At 46.0% G+C, this 18,161-nt stretch overlaps 1 protein-coding gene across 1 annotated transcript in view; it reads left to right on the top strand.

Moving 5' to 3' along the window:
* mib1 (MIB E3 ubiquitin protein ligase 1) overlaps window positions 1-18,161 on the top strand; it is a 265,770-nt gene that overhangs the window by 76,223 nt on the left and 171,386 nt on the right. Inside the window, exon 9 of the mRNA XM_070890910.1 lies at window positions 2,019-2,152. Coding sequence (XP_070747011.1) covers window positions 2,019-2,152 — 134 coding nt within the window. The remainder of the gene's footprint in view (window positions 1-2,018; window positions 2,153-18,161) is intronic.

The raw sequence follows: 18,161 nt of genomic DNA, 5'->3' as shown, positions 1-18,161 counted from the left end.
ACAAATGTGGGTCCCTTACAGTCAGAATCAGGCGAATTTATAATGGGGAGCAAAGAAATGGCAGACCAATTGAACAAATACTTTGGTTCTGTCTTCACTAAGGAAAACACAAATAACCTTCCGGAAATACTAGGGGACCGAGGGTCTAGCGAGAATGAGGAACTAAAGGAAATCCTTATTCGTCAAAAAATTGTGTTAGGAAAATTGATGAGATTGAAGGCTGATAAATCCCCAGGGCCTGATTGTCTGCATCCCAGAGTACTTAAGGAAGTGGTCCGAGAAATAGTGGATGCATTGGTGGTCATTTTCCAACATTCTATAGACTCTGGATCAGTTCCTGTGGACTGGAGGGTAGCTAATGTAACCCCACATTTTTTAAAAAAGGAGGGAGAGAGAATACACGGAATTATAGACCGGTCAGCCTGTCATCGGTGGTGGAGAAAATGTTGGAATCAATTATTAAAGATGTAATAGCAGCGCATTTGGAAAGCAGTGACAGGATCGGTCCAAGTCAGCATGGATTTATGAAAGGGAAATCATGCTTGACAAATCTTCTAGAATGTTTTGAGGATGTAACTAGTAAAGTGGACGAGGGGGAGCCAGTGGATGTGGTGTATTTAGACTTTCAAAAGGCTTTTGACAAGGTCCCACACAAGAGATTAGTGTGCAAAATTAAAGTACATGGTATTGGGGGTAATTTACTGACGTGGATAGAGAACTGGTTGGCAGACAGGAAGTAAAGAGTGGGAATAAACGGGTCCTTTTCAGAATGGCAGGCAATGACTAATTGGGTACCACAAGGTTCAGTGCTGGGACCCTAGCTATTTACAATACACATGATTTAGACAAAGGAATTGAATGTAATATTTCCAAGTTTACAGATGACACTAAGCTGGGTGGCAGTGTGAGTTGTGAGAAGGATGCTAAGATGCTGCAGGATGACTTGGACAGGTTAGGTGAGTAGACAAATACATGGCAGATACGGTATGTAGTTAAATGAAAGGTTATCCACTTTGGTGGTAAAAACAGGAAGGCAGATTATTATCTGGTGACAGATTAGTAAAAGGGGAGATGCGACGAGACTGGGTGTCATGGTACATCAGTCATTGAAAGTTGGTATACAGGTACAGCAGGCGATGAAGAAGGCAAATGGCATGTTGGCCTTCATAGCGAGAGAATTTGAGTAGAGGAGCAGGGAGGTCTTACTGCAGTTGTACAGGGCCTTGGTGAGGCCACACCTTGAATATTGTGTACAGTTTTGGTCTCCTAATCTGTGTAAGGATATACTTGCTATTGAGGGAGTGCAGCGAAGGTTCACCAGACTGATTCCTGGTATGACAGGACTGACATATGAGGAAAGACTGGATCGACTAGGCTTATATTCACTGGAATTTAGAAGAATGAGAGGGGATCCCATCGAAACATATAAAATTCTGACGGGATTGGATAGGTTAGATGCAGGAAGAATGTTCCAGATGTTGGGGAAGTCTAGAACCAGGGGTCACAGTCTTAAGGATAAGGGGTAAGCCATTTTGGACCGAGATGATGAGAAACTTCTTCACCCAGAGAGTGGTGAACCTGTGGAATTCTCTACCACAGAAAGTTGTTGAGGCTAGTTCGTTAGATATATTCAAAAGGGAGTTAGATGTGGCCCTTGCGGCTAAAGGGATCAAGGGGTATGGAGCGAAAGCAGGAATGGGGTACTGAAGTAGCATGATCAGCCATGATCATATTGAATGGCGGTGCAGGCTCGAAGGGCCGAATGGCCTACTCCTGCACCTATTTTCTATTTTTCTATGTTTCAAACCCTAAGACTTCCAGTACTACTTGCTGCCCTTCTCGATTCCCAGGGCTCCAAGATGATGGAATGTTATAATTTACTTGCTACTCTCTTCCCATCCTATGCTTGTCTTCATGGGGAAATGAAAAAAATAACAAAACAACTTTTATGATTTGTTGGATTGCAGTCTTAACGCTATATTTTATTGTATTCTGTTTGACGTTTTTTGTTCCGTCAGAGCGTCTATCCCAACTGTTGAAAAAACTATTTGAAACGCAAGAATCTGGAGACATCAATGAAGAACTTGTTAAAGCTGCAGCTAATGGCGATGTTGCGAAAGTGGAAGAAATAATGGCACGACCAGATGTTGATGTGAGTCTTTTCAATACGCATATTACTCCTTTGCGCAAAGCTACTAATATATTTCTTTTGTGGAAATTGGGACAGATATAAAGTCTGAGCCAGATATTGGCCCTGAAATTCCGGTCGGAGACTTCTGTCAGACGAATGCCTCTGACCCGAAATTTCTCTACGAATGTACCCGGTGGTCCCGGAGACGCCTTGGATTCTGGTCAGAGACCTTCTTTCCACGCACTTTGCAGCACTTCCACGTCTTCCAGATACGGACGGAGAAGCTGGAGGAGTCACGTGGACCTGGACCACCAATCACTGTACAGTATTCTCATTGATAGTAAAGGGAACTCCGATTTTACGAGTTCCCATTGCTATCAATGAAAATAACCCCCGAAAACACCCAAACACAACATAATAAATAAATAAAAACACCACACATTTAAAATTAATTGAATTTAAAGTTAAATGTTTTAGAAAAAATATATATTTGGGGTATTTTTTTTTGTGTGTTTTAATAGGGTTTAAAATAAACTTGCCTTAGTGGACAAGGTTTTTATTATAAAAATGTGTATTTAAATTTTATTTTTATATTTTTTTTAACTTTTACACTGGTAAAAGTAAACTCTGCACGTGCTTTTACCAGGTGCAAGAATTTGAAGGACATTCGCTGGGCAAGAGTTGGACAAATAGCCCAATCTCGCCCGCGCAGATGTCCTTCTCCCGGGGATGCGGAGGATCTGTCAAGAGATATCTTGACAGATCAGCAAAAACGGTTTTCGGTGCATGTGCATTGCGTGCCAAAAAACGGCTTTTGCAAGGCCTCGCTGGGCCCGTACGTATTCCGTACGGACCCGGTGAGGCTGGAATTTCTGCCAATAATATAACTTTTAAAATGCAAGTCAAAACTGTCCAAAAAATTGACATGGTGTTTTGAATTTGTACTTGCCCCTCAATGGTTTCCTTCCAGTTTCCATAAGTGATGTACTGCTTGTGATCATTAGGCTGGATAACCTAACTTTCCTTTGCAGGGCCACTTTGAGAAAGCCAACAGAAGACATAGAGATATTAATAGATTAATTGAGTGGGTAAAACTGTGGCATGTGGATTTCACTGTAGGCAAATGTGAAGTCATCCATTTTGGACCTAAAAAGGATAGAAGAGTACTTTCTAAATGTTGAAAAGTTAGAAACAGTGAGGGTCCAAAGAAACTTGGGGGTCTATGTACATAGATCATTAAAATGTCATGGGCAGGTACAGAAAATAATCAGCTTCAATAAAACATATTTATTGAAATTGACTTCAGAGTTTCCAATTGGACCTGGGTACAATTCTGTCACCTTGTGGCAAATCTCCACTATTACAACTGCAGAATTATTTGCCTAGAAATCTGGGTGTTTAGCCCCGGCCTTTAAAGCCTGATTGGGGGAAGAAAAATGCCGGCCGCTGTACATCCGCCCGCTGCTGGCGGGTCCTGCGATGGCTGCCATTTTTTCGGCTGGACGGCATTGCTGCTGATGTGTGCACTTGCCTATCATTATGGAGATTATGCAGATCGTTATGTCAGAGTGTGCAGCGCTTACTTGACCCCCGATCCGCCATTTTTGAGTGCGCCGCTCCACTTATCGGCCTGTCTTATTTGCGACCAGCTGACTAAACATTGACGAGCAGGCAGGAGGCTCCAGCAGCGCTATTTAAAGGGATCATCAGCAACAACTTGCAGTTGACATGTTTGTTCAGTTTGACTGGCTTGCTGCAACTCTAGCAGCTTTTCAACTTCTTTTAAGGTCTTGAGGTGACAGGGAGTGTTGGGAACACCTTCATATTTAAAGGCTTCTGCTCGCAACACTTGCTCACAGCCATGGGGGCTCTACTGGCAGTCCCCTTTGCACACGAGTATCTTCGGGAGGCGGAGAGGTGGCAGCGAGGAAGAAGAGATGATATTCCTCCTCCCTCTGTGCACAAGAGGCTATCCAGCCTAATCCCATTTTCCAGCTCTAGGTCCGTAACCCTGCAGGTTACTGCATTTCAGGTGCACATCCAAGTACTTTTTAAATGTGGTGAGGGTTTCTGCCTTTACCACCCTTTTCAGGCAGTGTGTTCTAGACCCCCACAACCCTCTGAGTAAAGAAATTTCCTCTCAAATCCCCTCTAAACCTACCAATTACTTCAAATTTATGCACCCTGGTTGTTGACCCCTCTAGTTCCCCCTACGGGAACTAGACCCTTTCTATCCACTATATCTAGGCCCTTCATAATTTTATACACCTCAATGAGATCTTCCCTCAGCCTCTGTTCCAATGAAAACAGCCTATCTAATCTGTCCTCGTAGCTTAGACAATTGGGCTTGACCTTGGCCTGCAAGAGAAAGGAAAATGTGTGTGTGAGTGAGTGTGGTGTAATGTACTTGGATGATGTGCTTGCCATAGCTGAATCGCTGTCAGTTTGTGCAAGGTGTGAGTTATGCTGTAGCAGTGGTATGATTGTGAGGGTGAAGTGAAGCTATGATTGAGGTATGAGTGGTGATAGGTAGAGATTGTTGGTAGGTGAGTGATGGGGGTGTGGTGCATTGAGCAGTGTGTGAGGCTTGTGGTGCAGAAGGTGGGATATGGCATTGTTGAAGCCTTCACTCACCTTGACCTGGCGTGGAAGTCATTAAACTTCTTGCGGCATTGGATGAATGACCTGGGGACTACACCGTTGGCCCACAAATAATCAGATATCTCCTGCCATTGCCTTGTACACGTATGGGCCGATTACTTCCTCCTGGTTTGTGAGAAGAGGACAGTCCACCTCCTCCCCATGATCACCTCCAGAGCCACATCTGAGACCTGTGTTGCTCTCCCGCTTAGGAGGAGGCTGAGGGAAGACCTTTATTGAGGTGTATAAAATTATGAGGGACCTAGATAGAGTGGATCGGAAGGATCTATTTCCCTTAACTGAGGGGCCAACAACCAGGGAGCATCGATTTAAAGTAATTGGTAGGTTTTGAGGGGAAATGTTTTCACCCAGAGGGTGGTGGGGGTCTGGAACTCGCTACCTGAAAGAGTGGGAGAGACAGAAACCCTCACCACATTTGAAAAGTACTTGGTTATCCACTTGATAGGGCTGCGGACGAAGAGCTGGAAAGTGGGATTAGGCTGAATAGCTCTTTGTCGGCCGGCGCGGACACGATGGGTCGAAATGGCCTCCTTCCGTGCTGTAAATTTCTATGCTATTCTATGATTAGCCATCTCTTCATCGTCAGTTCTGCTTCAAAGTGGCGGTCCAAATGGAATGATAATGAAATGCTGTTGCATCAAAGAACATCCCTTTTAACTAGTGGATAAAGCCTAGGCCAAACATGACTTGGAATTAGATTGCACCTGATATTTGCCCACCTGTTGAACAGTAAGCCAATGAGCAGCAGTTTTAGCGTTGAGATCAACACTATAATCATGTAACTGCCTGTTTTCGGGCCACATCCAATTTTTAGGACATTGTATTTATTCAACTCCTAGCTATCATTTTGCTTTAAATAGTTCTGAAGTAGCTTTGCATAAACACTTGCATGGTCTCAGTGGAGAATTCGGTTGTACCATTGTATCACTGATTTACTCACATGACATTGCAGTCTACTAATTATAATTTGAGGTTACTTAACACACAATTCTGTTCATTCAAATTTTTTTCAAGGAGCAAATGACTCTTGTGCTGTTTTATTTTAAATTGCTTTGAATTATTGGATAATTAAAAAAAAGAAATAAAAATCTACTTTGAATTCAGTGCTGTATCAAGATGGTTCCAGATTAAACCAACTTTGGTTTAATACTGAAGTATAAAATGATTACTAATTTTTCTTGTTTTGTTACTTAACTCATCTAGAATATTACACTTAAAAAGTTGTTTTTGGTTGAGTTGTGCAAGAATATGATGAACATCAGTGTGACAATTTCAAACTAAATTTATAATCATTCTATAGAATTGTGCATTTTTTTAATATTCCAGGAAAGGGACATTATTTGCAAAGAATAGACCTTTTTCATTTGAGTGTCAGGATGTTGCGTTTCCCTCAGGCTGGGTGTAGCATAATTAGGTGCAAAATAAGACTGCCCCTAATCTGCCCTAACCGCATTGCTTAGTGTATCCCCAGCAGCACCATTATGCCAGTTTTCCATTTCCCAGATCAGTCGCCTTGTGGCTTCTGAGTCCTACAATGAATCCTACATTTGTGCAATCTACAATGTGGGCCCACACCCAGGTAATAGATTGAGACGGCTCAAACCGGTTTCATGCAGGGTCCTTACAGCCGACAGACCAAATAGACTTTCACTTTGATTATACCCACAAATCTTTCCTATCTCCTTTTTAAAGTTTCCTTTGCTTGTTTTAGATTCCTAATGCACACTATTGGCTACCTTGCAGAATATCTATCTACCTGTTTTGATAGCTAAACCAATTTTGCTGTATGCCTAACCGCTAGGGCTTGAATTTCGGTGATTTTGCGACCAGGTTTTGGTGGTAATTCTCCTTTTTTGGCGAAAACCCAGTCGGCGGAAAATTTGGTGACGTTTTGCGGCGGTGGTTTTCACATACCACTGCAGAGAGGACCGCCGCCGTGCAAGACCAGAAATAGCGTTTTTGCCAATAATTTGCCTCTGCGCAAAAAATACCGACGTAAAAAGCTGCATTGCAATCCTTGGAGCAGTGCTAAGTATGAATACCTGCAAAAAAGGTAAGTTGAAGTTTTTATTTTTTGATTCTTTTGCAGCGACGCTTGAAAATGTTTTGTGAATTTTTTTCCCCCCAATTCTTAGGTGTTTTTCCGCCCTCCCAAGGTCCAACTCGCAATGGCATCGGCCTCGGACTAAAGTAGGCGAGGATCGCGGTTTGCGCCACGAATCCTCGTGCAATGCCGATTTTTGCCACTGCGCAAATTAAGGCCTGTATATCAGGCCCGATAGCGAAGCGATAACGATAATTTTGGTGAAAAAATACTGCTATCGCTGAGGACTGAATTTCCAGCCCCTAGAATTTGCGCAGGAGCTGCTTTGGTTGGTGTAAAGTCCTGTCCCCTCAGTACAGATTCACACGAGGCAGGTAGTGAAGTCAAGGTCACTCTGGACCTGCACCTTTATTTCACAGCTCTGGAATGCTGCACTTGCCTGAGACCTGTCCTTATATACCTGTCTCTTGCAAGTGCACCCCTGGTGGTAAGGTCATATCTTATTACAGTCATGTATAGCATGTTAGGATACAGTTATATATAATAATGTAAGATACATGACATCACCCTCCCCCAAGATCTTATTGTCTTTATAGTTTCAGTCTCTCAGGTGGTCTACGCTCTCGCGTGGAGCGTCTGAGTTGTGGTTCAGTTGTTTGCCTTGGTGTCTGTTTTTCTTTGGGTGTGGTTGCTGGTATCTCGCCTGGGCTGTCTGTTTCGATTGGTGTGATTGTTGTTGACTCGCCTGGGCTGTCTGTTGGGATTGCCCTTTCCTCAGGTTGTTCCCTCTGTCTATCCACCAGTTGTGGTGCAAGTTCCACATTGTAGTCTGCCTCTGGTTCCGCAGTGTTGGTAAATCTGCTTTTGACTTGGTCTACATGCCTCCGGCAGGTTTTGCCATTGTCCATTTGTACTACCAGTAGCCTGTTTCCTTTCTTGCCCGTTACTGTCCCTGCAAGCCATTTGGGACCCCTGCCATAGATTAGTACAAACACTTTGTCCCCTATCTCATTCCATCTCCCCCTCGAATTTCTGTCATGGTACTCAGTCAGCTTACGGCGCTTTGCCTCAACAATTTCGTGCATGTCAGGGAGGATTAATGAGAGCCTTGTTTTTAAAGTCCTTTTCATCAACAGTTGCGCGGGGGGGATCCCAGTCAATGAGTGCGGACGAGATCTGTATGCCAGCAGCAGTCGCGACAGGCGACCCTGCAGCGTGGGACCTTGGATTTTAAGCATGCCTTGTTTAATGATTTGCACTGCTTTCTCCGCCTGGTCATTGGAGGCCGGCTTGAACGGCGCCGTCTTATGCAGTGGTCAATTATAAAATCTTGGAATTCTGCGCTGGTGAAGCACGGACCATTGTCACTGACCAATATGTCAGGGATTCCGTGCGTCGCAAACATGGTTGCGAGGTTCTCCACAGTGGTGGAGGTTGTGCTCGAGTTTAAAATGGTGCATTCGATCCACTTTGAAAATGCATCTCCAACGACGAGGAACATTTTGCCCATGAATGGGCCCGCATAGTCTACGTGTACCCACGACCACGGTTTGGTGGGCCAGGGGCTCAGTGGAGCCTCCCTGGGGGCATTGCTGAGTTGGGCACAAATGGTGCACCTTCGGACGCAGAGCTCCAAGTCCGCGTCAATACCAGGCCACCAGACGTGGGATCTGGCTATGGCCTTCATGAGAACGATCCCCGGGTGCTCGCGGTGGAGCTCCCGGACAAATGCCTCTCTGCCTCGCTGCCCCACATCAGGCAGTCTGCTTGTAGTGATAGCTCATGCATGTGCCTGTGAAAGGGTTTTAATTCCTCGGGGCAGGCATCGCGAGCCTCTGCCCAGTCACCGGTTAGGACACATCTTTTTACTGAGGATAACGTGGGGTCGCTGGCCATCCAGGCTCTGATTTGGCGAGCCGTCATGGGCGAACCTGTGGACTCAGGAAAGGCTTTGATTGCCATGACTATCTCACAGTCCTGTTCGTCAGACCCTTCCGTGGTCGCCAGGGGTAGCCTGCTGAGCGCGTCGGCACAGTTGTCTGTGCCTGGTCTGTGTTTTATGGTATAGTCGAAGGACGTAGCATAAGTGCCTACCGTTGAATTTGCGCCGAGGCGTTGGCGTTTATTGCCTTGCTCTCGGATAGGAGGGACGTGAGGGGCTTGTGGTCGGTTTCTAACGCGAACTTGGCCCCGAAAAGGTATTTGTGCATCTTTTTGACACCGTACACGCACGCGAGCGCCTCCTCTACCATTCCATACCCGCGCTCCGTCCGCGAAAGTGACCTGGAGGCATAAACTATGGGTTGTAATTTGCCCGCGCTATTGGCATGTTGCAAAACACACCCGACCCCATACGCTGACGCATCACATGTGAGAACTAGCTTTTTACCTGGATCAAAGAAAGTCAAAACACTGTTGGAACACAGAAGGTTGCGTGCCTTATTGAAGGCGCGTCCCTGGGCGTCCCCCCAAAACCAATCGCACCCCTTCCTGACTAGCACGTGGAGAGGCTCCAGCAGCGTGCTTAAGTTCTGCATAAAGTTCCCAAAGTAGTTGAGTAGCCCGAGAAAGGCGCGCAGTTCTGAGACATTCCGAGCCTGGGTGCCAGGCGAATTGCTTCTGTTTTGGACTCTGTTGGGCTGATTCCATCAGCGGCAATCCTTCTGCCCAAAAATTCAACCTCGGGTGCAAGAAACAGGCACTTGGATTTCTTTACTCGTAGGCCTACCCGATCCAACCGCTTTAGTACTTCCTCCAAATTACAGAGATGGGAGTCGGTGTCCCTGCCCGTGATAAGTATGTCGTCTTGAAATACAACCGTCCCTGGGATGGACTTGAGCAGACTCTCCATGTTGCGCTGGAATATGGCAGCTGACGACCTGATGCCGAATGGGCATCGATTGTACATGAAAAGGCCTCAATGTGTGTTGATGGTGGTGAGTAGCTTGGATTCCTTGGTCAATTCTTGCATCATATACGCAGATGTGAGGTGTAGTTTTGAGAAAAGTTTACTTCCAGCCAATGTGGCAAATAAGTCCTCCGCTCTGGGCAGCGGGTAATGGTCCTGTAGGGAGACTCTGTTTATGGTGGATTTGTAGACCCCACAGATTTGTACGGATCCATCAGGCTTCATGACTGGGACGATGGGACTTGCCCAGTGGCTAAATTCCACAGGTGATATAATGCCTTCCCGCAGAAGCCTGTCTCGTTCGTGTTCAATCTATTCCCTCATCACATAGGGTACAGCTCTGGCCTTGTGATGGACTGGTCTAGCATCCTGTGCGATATAGATTTTGACTTTGGCCCCTTTGAAAGTGCCCACACCTGGCTGAAAGAGATGTTCAAATCGCTTTATAACTGTTGAGCAGGAGGTCCATTCCTCTAATGACATGGCATGGACATCATCTCATTTCCAGTTTAGTTTTGCCAGCCAGCTTCTCCCCAGCAGTGCCGGGGGATCTCCGGGGACAATCCACAGGGGAAGTCGGTTCACTGTCCCTTTGTGTGTGACAGAGAGCATGGCGCTGCCGAGGACTAGTACGATTTCTTTGGTGTAGGTCCTTAGTTTGGTGTCAACCCTTGAGTTTTGGCCTGTCTCTTTTATGCGGCCACAGCTGTTTAAATTGTTGAGCGCCCATGAGAGATTGACTCGCTCCCGTATCCAGCTCCATGTTAGAAACATAGAAACATAGAAAATAGGTGCAGGAGTAGGCCATTCAGCCCTTCTAGCCTGCACCGCCATTGAATGAGTTCATGGCTGAACATGAAACTTCAGTACCCCATTCCTGCTTTCACACCATACCCCTTGATCCCCTGAGTAGTAAGGACTTCATCTAACTCCCTTTTGAATATATTTAGTGAATTGGCCTCAACTACATTCTGTGGTAGAGAATTCCACAGGTTCACCACTCTCTGGGTGAAGAAGTTTCTCCTCATCTCGGTCCTAAATGGCTTACCCCTTATCCTCAGACTGTGACCCCTGGTTCTGGACTTCCCCAACATTGGGAACATTCTTCCTGTATCCAACCTGTCCAAACCTGTCAGAATTTAAAACGTTTCTATGAGGTCCCCTCTCACTCTTCTGAACTCCAGTGAATACAAGCCCAGTTGATCCAGTATTTCTTGATAGGTCAGTCCCACCATCCCGGGAATCAGTCTGGTGAATCTTCGCTGCACTCCCTCAATAGCAAGAATGTCCTTCCTCAAGTTAGGAGACCAAAAACTGTATACAATACTCCAGGTGTGGCCTCACCAAGGCCCTGTACAACTGTAGCAACACCTCCCTGCCCCTGTACTCAAATCCCCTCGCTATGGAGGCCAACATGCCATTTGCTTTCTTAACCGCCTGCTGTATCTGCATGCCAACCTTCAATGACTGATGTACCATGACACCCAGGTCTCTTTGCACCTTCCCTTTTCCTAATCTGTCACCATTCAGATAATAGTCTGTCTCTCTGTTTTTACCACCAAAGTGGATAACCTCACATTTATCCACATTATACTTCATCTGCCACGCATTTGCCCACTCACCTAACCTATCCAAGTCACTCTGCAGCCTTAAAGCATCCTCCTCGCAGCTCACACTGCCACCCAATTTAGTGTCATCCGCAAATTTGGAGATACTACATTTAATCCCCTCGTCTAAATCATTAATGTACAATGTAAACAGCTGGGGCCCCAGCACAGAACCTTGCAGTACCCCACTAGTCACTGCCTGCCATTCTGAAAAGTACCCATTTACTCCTACTCTTTGCTTCCTGTCTGACAACCAGTTCTCAATCCACGTCAGCACACTACCCCCAATCCCATGTGCTTTAACTTTGCACATTAATCTCCTTGTCGAAAGCCTTTTGAAAGTCCAAATATACCACATCTACTGGTTCTCCTTTGTCCACTTTACTGGAAACATCCTCAAAAAATTCCAGAAGATTTGTCAAGCATGATCTCCCTTTCACAAATCCATGCTGACTTGGACCTATCATGTCACCATTTTCCAAATGCGCTGCTATGACATCCTTAATAATTGATTCCATCATTTTACCCACTACTGAGGTCAGGCTGACCGGTCTATAATTCCCTTTCTCTCTCCTTCCTTTTTTTAAAAAGTGGGGTTACATTGACTACCCTCCACTCGATAGGAACTGATCCAGAGTCAATGGAATGTTGGAAAATGACTGTCAATGCATCAGCTATTTCCAAGGCCACCTCCTTAAGTACTCTGGGATGCAGTCCATCAGGCCCTGGGGATTTATCGGCCTTCAATCCCATCAATTTCCCCAACACAATTTCCCGACTAATAAAGATTTCCCTCAGTTCCTCCTCCTTACTAGACCCTCTGACCCCTTTTATATCCGGAAGGTTGTTTGTGTCCTCCTTAGTGAATACTGAACCAAAGTACTTGTTCATTTGGTCTGCCATTTCTTTGTTGCCCGTTATGACTTCCCCTGATTCTGACTGCAGGGGACCTACGTTTGTCTTTACTAACCTTTTTCTCTTTACATACCTATAGAAACTTTTGCAATCCGCCTTAATGTTCCCTGCAAGCTTCTTCTCGTACTCCATTTTCCCTGCCCTAATCAAACCCTTTGTCCTCCTCTGCTGAGTTCTAAATTTCTCCCAGTCCCCAGGTTCGCTGCTATTTCTGGCCAATTTGTATGCCACTTCCTTGGCTTTAATACTATCCCTGATTTCCCTAGATAGCCACGGTTGAGCCACCTTCCCTTTTTTATTTTTACGCCATACAGGAATGTACAATTGTTGTAATTCATCCATGCGGTCTCTAAATGTCTGCCATTGCCCATCCACAGTCAACCCCTTAAGTATCATTCGCCAATCTATCTTAGCCAATTCACGCCTCATACCTTCAAAGTTACCCTTCTTTAAGTTCTGGACCATGGTCTCTGAATTAACTGTTTCATTCTCCATCCTAATGCAGAATTCCACCATATTATGGTCACTCTTCCCCAAGGGGCCTCGCACAATGAGATTGTTAATTAATCCTCTCTCATTACACAACACCCAGTCTAAGATGGCCTCCCCCCTAGTTGGTTCCTCGACATATTGGTCTAGAAAACCATCCCTTATGCACTCCAGGAAATCCTCCTCCACCGTATTGCTTCCAGTTTGGTTAGCCCAATCTATGTGCATATTAAAGTCACCCATTATAACTGCTGCACCTTTATTGCATGCACTCCTAATTCCCTGTTTGATGCCCTCCCCAACATCACTACTACTGTTTGGAGGTCTGTACACAACTCCCACTAACGTTTTTTGCCCTTTAGTGTTCTGCAGCTCTACCCATATAGATTCCACATCAACCAAGCTAATGTCTTTCCTAACTATTGCATTAATCTCCTCTTTAACCAGCAATGCTACCCCACCTCCTTTTCCTTTTATTCTATCCTTCCTGAATGTTGAATACCCCTGGATGTTGAGTTCCCAGCCCTGATCATCCTGGAGCCACGTCTCCGTAATCCCAATCACATCATATTTGTTAACATCTATTTGCACAGTTAATTCGTCCACCTTATTGCGGATACTCCTTGCATTAAGACACAAAGCCTTCAGGCTTGCTTTTTTAACACCCTTTGTCCTTTTAGAATTTTGCTGTACAGTGGCCCTTTTTGTTCTTTGCCTTGTGTTTCTCTGCCCTCCACTTTTCCTCAGCTGCTTTCTGTCTTTTGCTTTTGCCTCATTTTTGTCTCCCTCTGTCTCCCTGCATAGGTTCCCATCCCCCTGCAATATTAGTTTAACTCCTCCCCAACAGCACTAACAAACACTCCCCCTAGGACATTGGTTCCGGTCCTGCCCAGGTGCAGACCGTCCGGTCTGTACTGGTCCCACCTCCCCCAGAACCGGTTCCAATGCCCCAGGAATTTGAATCCCTCCCTGCTGCACCACTGCTCAAGCCCCGTATTCATCTGCGCTATCCTGCGATTCCTACTCCGACTAGCACGTGGCACTGGTAGCAATCCCGAGATTACTAATTTTGAGGTCCTACTTTTTAATTTAGCTCCTAGCTCCTTCAATTCTTTGCGTAGGACCTCATCCCTTTTTTTACCTATGTCGTTGGTACCAATGTGCACCACGACAACTGGCTGTTCTCCCTCCCATTTCAGAATGTCCTGCACCCGCTCCGAGACATCCTTGACCCTTGTACCAGGGAGGCAACATACCATCCTGGAGTCTCGGTTGTGGCCGCAGAAACGCCTATCTATTCCCCTCACCATCGAATCCCCTATCACTATCGCGCTCCCAATCTTATTCCTGCCCTCCTGTGCAGCAGAGCCAGCCACGGTGCCATGAACTTGGCTGCTGCTGCCCTCCCCTGATGAGTCATCCCCCCCAACAGTACTCAAAGCAGTGTATCTGTTTTGCAGGGGGATGACCACAAACCCCTGCACTATCTTTCTTGTACTGCTCTTCCTGCTGGTCTTCCATTCCCTATCTGGCTGTGGACCCTTCTCCTGCGGTAAGACCAACTCACTACATGTGATACTCACGTCATTCTCAGCATCGTGGATGCTCCAGAGTGAATCCACCCTCAGCTCCAATTCCACAACGCGGACCATCAAGAGCTCGAGGCGGATACACTTCCCACACACGTAGCGCCCAGGGACACCGGAAGTGTCCCCGAGTTCCCACATGGTACAGGAGGAGCATATCACGTGACCGAGCTCTCCTGCCATGTCTTAACCCTTAGATACCCTTAAATTGGTAGTAACAATGCTAAAGTTCACTTACTGATATAAAAAATAAAAAGAAAAGCTACTCACCAATCACCAGCCAATCACTTACCCCATTGGCTGTGACGTCACTTTTTGATTCCTTTCTACTTCTATTTTGCTTTCTCTCCCGCTGTAGCTGCACCGGTACGCTTTTGATAGGTCGCTCCCCTCTCACCAACTGCCGCTGGCTCTCGATCTCCCGCTGGGCTTTTGATAGGTCGCTCCCCTCTCACCAACTGCCGCTGGCTCTCGATCTCCCGCTGGGCTTTTGATAGGTCGCTCCCCTCTCACCAATTGCCGCTGGCTCTCGATCTCCCGCTGGGCTTTTGATAGGTCGCTCCCCTCTCACCATGTTGACAGGTATCCTGTTGAGTAGGACCCTCATCATTATAGGAGGCGTCCTGTTGTAGGAGCAGTGGCCATTGATCGTGTTGACCCGCTGTACATCGGTGTCCCGGGTACTGTCCCCACCATCTTCTGGTTCGCTTTCCGACCCATCCGATTCGTATACCAGCCGAGCTGCCGTTTTTTTTTTGCACATGTGGGCCAAATGCCCTGTATATTCACAGTTCCTGCAAACAGCCTGCTGAAATCGACATCCCCTTGACGAGTGCCCACCCCCACACCTCCAGCACAGACTGCTTCCATTGTTCCCAAAGAATGAGCTGCGTCTGGCTGATCTCTCTTGAGCTTCTCTCAGTTTGTAGTTGATTGCTCGCATTGTGGGTTGATGAGGTGTGAACGGCCGTTCCTGTGGCCCTTGATGGCTTCTGGTGCCACTGCCTGCTGTCGAGAGCCTGTTCTCCCGGTTGTGTCTGTGTGTGGGGGTAGCAGCTTGTTTAATGCTGTGAACTTCTTGTTACGATATTTCGTTAGTTGTCGCACCTGCATTGTAAATCAACCTCGTTTCTTCTTCCCCTACCAAGAATGTCTGTGCAACCAGTGCTGCTGCCTCTAAGGTCAGGTTCTTGGTCTCTATGAGCTTTCGGAATATGCCTGCATGGCCTACTCCTTCAATGAAAAAGTCTCTCAGCATTTCTCTCCTCAGTTCATCGGAGAACTCACATAAACTAGCCAACCTCCGAAGTTTCGCCACGAAGTCGGGTATGCTCTGGCCCACACAGCGTCTGTAGTTGTAGAACCTGTGTCTGGCCATGTGTAGGCTGCTCGCTGGCTTCAGGTGGTCTCTTATCAGTGTGCTCAATTCTTCAACGACTTGCTTGCTGATTTCTCGGGTGCCAGCAGATCCTTCATTAAAGCATATGTTTTCGAGCCACAGCTGGTCAAGAGATGGGCTCTTCTTTTGTCTGCTTTGTCGTCTCCTAACCAGTCTTTGGTTACAAAGCTTTGCTGGAGCCTTTCTATAAAGTCCTCCCAGTTGTTTCCAGCATTGTACTTTTCATCTGATCGGTTGTTCGCCATTCTGTGGATTCTGTAATCCCGTAACTCGTCGCCATTGTAAAGTCCTGTCCCCTGAGTACAGATTCACACGAGGCATATAGTGAAGTCAAGATCACGCTAGACCTGCACCTTTATCTCACAGCTCTGGAATGCTGCACTTGCCTGAGACCTGTCCTTATATACCTATCTCTTGCAAGTGCACCCCTGGTGGTAAGGTATGCTGGTGGTTACAGGTCATATCTTATTACAGTCATGTTAGGATACATGTATAGCATGTTAGGATACAGTTATATATAATGATGTAAGACACATGACATTTGGCTTGCCCTATGTTAAATCTATGGGCTAAACTTTCCTTTCATTTTCGGCGGGTTTTTGGCGATTTTCTCAACGGTACATCTGTTTTTCCGCCCGGCGAGTTTCCCCCTTAGTTTTTCAATGGTATCGCCCAAATCTCAAAACGCCCACTGGGACCAAACCACCGACATGCACCGCCGAGAAAATCGCCAGGGTGTAAGTTTGGCCTCAACGGAAGCCCGTCCAGATCGCCGAGGGAACTGCCCTGTAAAAGCTGCTTAAACAGGGCGGTAGATGACTACTCTGCAAAGAATGGCAAGTTAAAGGTTCATTTTTTTTTTAATTGTAAAATGGCGATTAGGTGTAAAAGTGTCTTGGGAATGTTTTTTAACTTTTTATTTTTTTTTGTGAAATTTTTTTAAAAAGTTTTCCCTCCTCCCTAGACCCAACTGCAGCCTCTGACTAAAATTTTTTTTAAACTGATCGTTCTACTTAGTTTCCCCATAACCGCCGAAAATAATGGTGCAAGATCCATTTTCTCGCCAGGCGATTATTTTTTAACTTAAAAGTGGAAATTTTCGCCAGCATTACTTACAAAACGTTAGCGGTTTTTCTGGGCGGGCAATCAGGCGTTGAGGGGCTCTCGGGAAAGTCTAGCCCTATATGTTTGAGAAAATCTAAAGTGGCATCACCTAAAGTAGTTCCCCATACATTGAGTTCTTAGGTAATCAGTGCCTTATCATTGCATGGTGCTGTATTGAATGTTGGTGAATCGATTAAGTTGACCCCCATGAGTGTTTCATGTGTAGCTATTTCTTGACTGCTAACTTTTTCTGAAGATTAAATTGTATGACAAATTTTAACGTCCAAAGTGGTGCTACATTAACCTGTTGCATATCAAATAATTCCAATGTAAGTAACGATACAATGAAAAACCACATGTACATAATTGGGTATAGTACGATTCTTGTATTAGGGTTATAGTAACAAACAACATATTTTTTTTTTGTGATGCAGAAGTTTGACCAATACATAGACTGCAAAATCTGGTAGTTTTGAAGAAAAAAATGGTACCTGCCTCATTTTCACCCACTTCCGGCATGGCCTGTGCTGAAAGTCATTTTGATGAGGGCGACAGTGCGGGCGGTACATACGTAGGCAGACAGTGACATCAGTCAGCGTGTAACGCTGATTTGACGTACCACCTGCCATTTTCAACCTTGCCCCTCTATTCAATGCCCTCTCTTAAACACACAGAGCTGAATGTGCATTCAGCTGCACAAGGGACCCCCCTCCCCACCAACACTACAAAACTAAAAGTTAGTTGCTTATTGCTATGTACTGGCTCTTGCAGAGTTTGTAGGAGTTTTGGATTGCTGGAAGAGATTTGAAAAGTTGGTAAAATGTGCAGGAAGTGGTGCTGGATGTTGGAAAGGCGTTGGTTGTTACTGGAAGATCACTTGCTCCTAGTCACGGGGGCTCTAGTTGCAGTCTCCCTTGGGCATGACCGGGAGGTAGAGTAGTTGAGGCAGCAAAAAAGACAAGCTGCTCACAGAGGAAGGAGGAGGGCTCGCAGCAGGAGGCCTTGCCCACCTAGGATCTTCAGTGACCACTTCTCCTATCTGCACTTAAACCAGGAGCAGTGTGTTTGGAGGTTCCACTTCACCATGGAGGTGGTCACAGAACTGTGCCATCTCTTGGAACCAGACCTGCAGCCTCAGTGCAGGGCAACGACAGGTGACCGTGGTCTTGAATTTTTTCACCAGCAGATCTTTCCAGGGTGGAACAGGCGACATAGCAAACATCCTGCTGTTTGCTGTCCATCGCTGCATCTGGGAAGTCACAGAGGCTCTACGCTAGGAGAGTGGACTTCATTATTTTCTCTCTAATCCAAGAGAAG

Source organism: Pristiophorus japonicus, chromosome 1 (assembly GCF_044704955.1).
Source record: "Pristiophorus japonicus isolate sPriJap1 chromosome 1, sPriJap1.hap1, whole genome shotgun sequence".
Lineage (NCBI taxonomy): Eukaryota > Metazoa > Chordata > Chondrichthyes > Pristiophoridae > Pristiophorus > Pristiophorus japonicus.
This window is presented reverse-complemented; position numbering and strand designations above follow the sequence as displayed.